General features: G+C 44.7%; 1 protein-coding gene across 1 annotated transcript in view; it reads right to left on the reverse strand.

The window, feature by feature from the left end:
* BFAR (bifunctional apoptosis regulator) overlaps nucleotides 1–7,722 on the reverse strand; it is a 40,591-nt gene that overhangs the window by 7,883 nt on the left and 24,986 nt on the right. The window contains exon 5 of the mRNA XM_017861338.1: nucleotides 6,998–7,142. Coding sequence (XP_017716827.1) covers nucleotides 6,998–7,142 — 145 coding nt within the window. The remainder of the gene's footprint in view (nucleotides 1–6,997; nucleotides 7,143–7,722) is intronic.

Consider the following 7,722-nt stretch of genomic DNA (forward strand, 5'->3'; position numbering starts at 1 on the left):
TCTTAAAAAAAAAAAAAAAGGCTGGGTGCAGCGGCTCACACCTGTAATCCCAGCACTTTGGGAGGCCAAGGTAGGTGGATCACCTGAGGTCAGGAGTTCGAGACCAGCCTGACCAATATGATAAAACCCCGTCTCTACTAAAAACACAAAAATTAGGTGGGCGTGGTGGCAAGCGCCTGTAATCCTAGCTACCCGGGAGGCTGAGACAGGACAATCACTTAAACCCAGGAGGCAGAGGTTGCAGTGAGCTGAGATCTTGCCATTGCACTCCAGCCTGGGTGACAAGAACAAAACTCCATCTCAAAAAAAAAAAAAAAATTCAATTTATTTGATTCTTAGTAGCATCAAAATAAAATGAGCACTTTACCACAGAAGATATAAAGATGGCAAATAAGCATGTGAATGCAAATTAAATGAAAAATGCAAATTAAATCCCCAGTGCCCAGTGGAGATCACTGCATCCTTGTTGGAATTGGGAGGGCTGGGAGGGAGGGCTTAACAGGGACAGGAGGAAACTTCTGGGAGTGACTGAGATGTTCCCCATCTTCATTGTGGTGATGGTTTCATGGGTGTGCATATGTTAAAACTTATCACATCATACACTTTAAGTAGGTGTATATCAATTTTACCTCAACAAAACCTGTTAAAACATTCAACACTGCCGGGCGTGACAGCTCACACATGTAATCCCAGCACTTAGGGAGGCTGAGGCAGGCAGATTGCTTGAGGTCAAGAGTTCGAGACCAGCCTGACCAACATAGTGAAACCCGTCTCTACTAAAAATACAAAAAAAATTAGCCAGGCGTGGTGGTGGGCACCTGTAGTCCCAGCTACTCAGGAGGCTGAGGCAGGAGAATCGCTTGAATCCGGGAGGTGGAGGTTGCAGTGAGGCAAGATCACGCCACTGCACTCCATCCTGGCGACAGAGCGAGACTCCATCTCAAAAATAAATAAATAAATAAAAATTGCATACTACAGGCCGGGTGTGGTGGATCACACCCATAATCCCAGCACTTTGGGAGGTTCAGGCGGGTGGATGACTTGAGGTTAGGAGTTCGAGACCAGCCTGGCTAACATGGCAAAACCCTGTCTCTACTAAAAATACAAAAATTAGCCAGGCATGGTGGTGGGCACTTATAGTCCCAGCTACTCAGAAGGCTGAGGCAGGAGAATTTCTTGAAACTGGGAGGTGGATGTTGCATTGAGCAGAGATTGTGCCACTGCACTCCAGCCTGGGTGATAGAGCGAGACTTGGTATCAAAAAAAAAAAAAAAAAGAAGAAGAAGAAAGAAATGCATACTACAGTATTTAGGGGTGGAGTAAGATGATGTTGGGGTATGCTTTAAAATAATCCCGGGTTTGGGGTGTAAGTAGAGGGGTAGTAAGGAAGTAGGAATGGCCATGAGTTAGTCATCACTGAAACTGGCTCTAAATACATTTGTCCCTTTATTTTTGTTTATATCTGATATTTTCTAAAGTGATTTTAAGAAAATCTAAAGATTTTAAGAAAAGATCCAACTAGTGAAATGGCAGATTTCCAAGTCTGGGGCAAGAAAGGTACAGGACTAACCTGACCATCTTGACACATGAGAAGGGAAACTATCAAACACCAATGAGGTCACATCAAAAGAACTAAGGTCAGGCATGGTGGCTTATGCCTGTAATAAAAGCACTTTGGGAGGCCAAGGTGGGAGGACTGCTTGAAGCTACGAGTCTGAGACAAGCCTGGGAAACAAAATGAGACCTCATTTCTATTTAAAAAAAAAAAAAAATCAGTCAGGCATGGTGGTGTGTGCCTGTAATCCCAGCTGCTAGAGAGGCTGAGATGGGAGGATCACTGGAGCCCAGGAGTTTGAGGCTGCAGTGAGTCATGATCGTGCTACTGCACTCCAGCCTGGGTGACAGAGCAAGACCCATCTTTTTTTTTTTTTTTTTTTTGAGATGGAGTCTCACTCTGTCGCCCAGGCTGGAGTGCAATGGTTCACTGAAACCTCTGCCTCCTGGGTTCAAGCAATTCTCTTGCTTCAGTCTTCTGAGGTGTGGTGGTGCACGCTGGGATTACAGGCGCGCACCACCACACCCAGCTAATTTTTGTATTTTTAGTACAGACGAGGTTTCACTATGTTGGTCAGGCTAATCTGGAACTCCGTCCTGACCTCAGGTGATCTGCCCACCTCTGCCTCCCAAAGTGCTGGGATTACAGTCATGAGCCACCACACCCGGCCCCATCTCTTAAAAGAGGGCTCACTAGCAAGTACATTCTACCTCAATTAAAAAGTTAAATTAAAAAAACAAAAAACAAAAAACTCAGAAAATAATTTGAGGAGGCTCCTACTCAAAAAAGGATAACTTGAGCATCAACAAGTATAATCATTAAAATATACTGAAACACATCAAGAATGCTAAAATCCCGCTTACGATCCTGAAGAAAGAAAGTGGCCACCTTTAGTAGACAGTAGTGAACCAGGTCACTATTCTGAAACTGACAAATAAAAGGAAAGCATCAAGCATTTAACCTGCCTTTCTAGTACAAACTATATTCAGGGTAATCAAAGGATGAGGAAAAATTTCTTTTCTTAAAGATTTATTTCAGCTACTAAATGAAGAAGCAATGAAGAAGCAGTGATTTATTATCACTGGTTTGTAACCCTAATGACAGATCTAACCAATCATGATCACAGGGCTGCTGCCATCTGTTAAAGAGAACACTGGACGTTATGAGCCTCTTAATGAAACAAACCACCACCACCACCTATGAAACAGTCTTGCCAAACCTGGCTTTGGCAACCCTGAACTGAAGTAAGTCTCTAGATCTAACTACCAGATTTCTGGATAGGTAGGGGGGCAGAGGGGCCTGCTAGGTGACTGAAAATCAGCTAAATTCAAAATGTGGAACAGTCTATGCGACAAAATGATCTAGTTTCTTTGTTGAAATAAATGTGGGGTAACAAACAGAGGAAGAGAGAATCCATAAACTAAGAGACTTAAGAGACATAAGAACTAAAGACAGACCTTGTTTGGACCCCAATTGCAACAAATCCACTTTGAAGAAAAAGTGAGATATTTGAAAGTTGACAAGTTATTTAATAATATCAGAGAATTGGCCGGGTGCAGTGGCTCATGCCTGTAATCCCAGCACTTTGGGAGGCCGAGGCGGGTGGATCACCTGAGGTCAGCAATTTGAGATCAGCCTGGCCAACATGGTGAAATCCCATCTCTACTAAAAATACAAAAAATTAGCTGGGCATGGAGGCGCACACCTGTAATCCCAGCTACTCAGGACGGGAGGGGAATCGCTTGAACCCAGGAGGCGGAATTTGCAGTGAGCTGAGATTGTGCCATTGCACTCCAGCCTGGGCGACAAGAGCAAAACTCCATCTCAAAAAAAAAAAAAAAAAAAATTCAGAATTACTATTCATTGGTGGAGGGGTGTACAATGGTGATATTGTAATTTCGTCATTTAAAAAGTCTTTACTTTTCAAGCAGGACATGGTAGTGATACAGGAGTTAAGAAGAAATTACTCAGGCAGATAGTGAGGGTACCGGAGTCCTCAGTAAGGTTTTCCTTTTAATGAAAAGCAGCCTCAAATCATTTTCCTTTCTAACAAACAGCAGCCTACAAAATGGAACTGCAAACATAGATGCCGGCAGTTAGATCAATCATGTTCAAGATAGCGGCTCCATCTTCCCTTCTCTTTGTCAGCCACAGGTACAGTACAGTAAGGAGCAGACAAGATAGCACCAGCCAAGGTGACAGAAAGTTCATTTGCATAATAAGATTAGGGTGGGGTGGCCACCCTTCCTACTACGGAAACATCATACCTGGTCGAACTAATCTGTGAGCCCTATGTAAACCAGACACCGCCTCCTCAAACCTGACGAAAAATTCCAGCGCATCTGCTGCCCACCAGTCTTTTCCTCTTAGAAGTCCCCTCTCTCACACTAGAGACAGAGCTGTTTTCCTTTCTCTTACTTTTGCCTATTAAACCTCTGCTCAACTCCTCTTGTGTGTATGTGTCCTAAATTTTCCTGGTGCAAGATGACAAACCCCGGTTTTTTTACCCCAGACAATGTAGCTGCTTCAGTAGCCTTTGCCTGTAGTCCCAGCTACTTGGGAGGCTGAGGTAGAAGGATTGCTTGACCAGGAATTTGAGACCAGCCTGGGCAACACAGTGAGACTCCTTTACAAAAATTTTTTTTTTTTTTTTTTTAAGAGATTAATGCTGAAATATTTACCTATGAAAAATATGGCAGCTTGGCTGGGCATGGTGGCTCACGCCTGTAATCCCAGCACTTTGGGAGGCTGACGAGGGCGGATCACCTGAGGTCAGGAGTTCAAGCCTAGCCTGGCCAACATGGTAAAACCCTGTCTCTATTAAAAATACAAAGTTAGCCCGGCATGGTGGCACGTGCATGTATTCCTAGCTACTCTGGAGGCTGTATGAGAATCGCTTGAACCTGGAAGGCGGAGGTTGTAGTGAGCTAATGTCACACCATTGCACTCCAGTCTGGGCAACAGTGAGACTCTGCCTCAAAAAAACAAAAACAGGCCAGGTGCAGTGGCTCACGCCTGTAATCCCAGCACTTTGGGAGGCCAAGGCGGGTGGATCATGAGGTCAGGAGATGGAGACCATCCCGGCTAACACAGTGAAACTCCGTCTCTACTAAAAATACAAAAATTAGCCAGGTTTGGTGGCAGGCACCTGTAGTCCCAGCTACTTGGGAGGCTGAGGCAGGAGAATGGCGTGAACCCGGGAGGTGGAGCTTGCAGTGAGCTGAGATCGCGCCACTGCACTCCAGCCTGGGCGACAGAGCAAGACTCCGTTTCAAAAAACAAAACAAAACAAAACAAAAAACCAGTAACACAAAAAATAACAAACATTCTATTTCAGGAACTCCACATGTATTCTTTACGATATTTGAAACTAGTTATTAAGGTAATACATGCACATAGTAAACAAGCATTTTTTTTTTTCTTTTGAGACAGTGTCTCACTCTGTCACTCAGGCTGGAGTGCAGTGATACCATCTCAGCTCACTGCAACCTCCGCCTCCTGAGTTCAAGCAATTCTCCTGCCGTAGCCTCCTGAGTAGCTGAGATTATAGGCACCCACCACCACACCTCGCTAATTTTTGTATTTTTAGTAAGACAGGGTTTCACCATGTTGGTCAGTCTGGTCTGGAACTCCTGGCCTCAAGTAATCCACCCACCTCATCCTCCCAAAGTGCTGGTATTACAGGCTCGAGCCACTGTGCCTGGCCCAACGTTCCTTATGAACACAAAGTCTTTGTCCCCTTTTCCAGTGGCTGCCCACATGGGTGTGCCTTATTTATTCAGCTTGTTCCTAATGAGGGGTACTTAGGTTGTTTTCTACTCCCTGCAATTACCAACAATGCTACAGTGAATAACTTCTTTAATGACTTTCTGTTAATCAAATATTGGAGTCACACAATGACCCTCTAAGGTTATTTACCCAGGAGGAAACAGGCAAGGAGAGGCGCAGGTACTTGCTGGTGTTCCAACAGGTGGTGTGTCTTGAAGGAGCTGGCCCAGGCAGGCTAGTGCCAGGGCCTTACTTTTTTTCTGAAACAGGGTCTCACTCTGTCGCCCAGGCTGGAGTGCAGTGGCTTGATCATGGTTTACTGCAGCCTCAGCCTCGCAAATGGCTGGCACCACCACACTCAACCAATTTTTTTTGTGTGTGTACTTTTTGTAGAGATGGGGTCTTCCCATGTTACCCAGGCTAGTCTTGAACTCCTGGGCTCAAGCAATCCTCTCACCTCAGCCTTCCAAAGTACTAGCATTATAGTTGTGAACCATCATGCCCAGCCCACAGCATTACTCTTTTTGTTTCTGTTCTTTGTTTTTTTTTTTTTTTTTTTTTTTTGAGATGGAGTCTTGCTCTGTCCTCCAGGCTGCAGCGCAGCGGTGTGATCTTGGCTACTGCAGCCTCAACCTCCCAGGTTGAAGCATTTCTCCTGCCTCCAAGTAAATGGACCTACAGGCGTGCGCCACCACACCCAGCTAATTTTTGTGATTTTAGTACAGATAGGGTTTCACCACGTTGGTCAGGCTGATCTCAAACTGCTGACCTCAGGTCATCCCCCCTGCCTCGGCCTCCCAAAGTGCTGGGATTACAGTTGTGAGCCACTGCACCCAGCCCAGAGCCTCACTCTTGATCACCATGCTGTACTGCCTCCATTCCAAGTGCAAAGGAGTAAAATGCTGGCTTAAAGAGCAGATGCGGTTTAAACTGAAATGTTATTGACAAATTGTCGTCCAGTGATATTCTAACAATTCAAGGTCCCCAAAACACATAAGCATCTCTTTCCTTATTTGTTTGTAAAACAGGCTGTGCGCAGTGGCTCACGCCTGTAATCCCGGCACTTTGGGAAGCTGAGGTCAGGAGATGGGCGGATCACCTGAGGTCAGGAGTTTGAGATCAGCCTGGCCAACATCCTGCAACCCCATCTCTACTAGAAACATAAACATTAGTTGGGCGTGGTCACGTGTAACTGTAATCCCAGCTGCTCCTGAGGCTGAGGCAGGAGAATCTCTTGAACCTGGGAGGTGGAGGTTGCAGTGAGCCAGAAACAAAGAAAACAAAACAAAAGAAAGAAAAGGGAAGGAAGGGAGGGAGGGAGGGAGGGAGGGAGGGAGGGAGGAAGGAAGGAAGGAAGGAAGGAAGGAAGGAAGGAAGGAAAGAAAGAATTAGCTGGGTGGGGTAATCCCAGCTACTCTGGAGGCTCAGGTAGGAGAATCACTTGAACCTGGGAGGCAGAGGTTGCACTGAGCTGAGATTGTGCCACTGCACTCCAGCCTGGGCGACAGAGCAGGACTGTGTCTCAAAATAAAATAAATAAATAAGTAAATAAACAATCAAAAATAAAAAAGAAAATCCTGAAATTAAAAAACAAATTAACAAAATATAAAATAAAAGCAAAAAAAAAGAAAAAAAAAAACTACAAAAAAAAAAAAAACCCATTAAAGTGTTCACCTTATATTCCCAGAGATTCTGGGGGGGCTTCATGCCTAATGCTTTGACACGTTCTAGCTCCATGAGGATGGCTCTCCTGTGGCTGCTGTTTTCTATGGTGTATGGCGTCTTGGAAAATTCTTCCTCTGTCAAAGTTAAAAGCAACCTGTGGAGGGATAGGAGGAGATTTATTTTGCGATTATATACTGGAACAAACTCTCTACACTCAAGAGTTCCATCTTATCAACATAAATACTGTAGGCTTGAGACATTTCACATTTAACAACATCAATAGCAGCAAATAATTGAATGCTTACTATTTACCAGTGACCATCTGTAAATACTTTCATAAGTCATCACTGATCCGTATAACAATCATTCAGGGTAGGTAGCATTTTGCTGCTTTTGTAGATCAGAAAACTCGCTTTCGCTGGACGCGGTGGCTCATGCCTATAATCCCAGCTCTTTGGGAGGCTGAGGCTGGCAGATCACCTGAAATCAGGTGTTTAACACCAGCCTGGCCAACATGGTAAAACCACGTCTCTATTAAAAGTACAAAAATTAACGCACACCTGTAATCCCAGGTACTTGGGAGGCTGAGGCATGAGAATTGCTTGAACCTGGGAGGCGGAGGTTGCAGTGAGCTAAGATCTCGCCACTGCACTCCAGCCTCCCGCCCAGGCGAAGAGTGAGACTGCATCTCAAAAAAAAAAAAAAAAAAAAAAAAAAAAAAAAATAGGGGACAC

This window comes from Rhinopithecus bieti, unplaced genomic scaffold (genome assembly GCF_001698545.2).
Source record: "Rhinopithecus bieti isolate Rb0 unplaced genomic scaffold, ASM169854v2 scaffold_61534, whole genome shotgun sequence".
In the NCBI taxonomy this organism is placed as follows: Eukaryota; Metazoa; Chordata; class Mammalia; order Primates; family Cercopithecidae; genus Rhinopithecus; species Rhinopithecus bieti.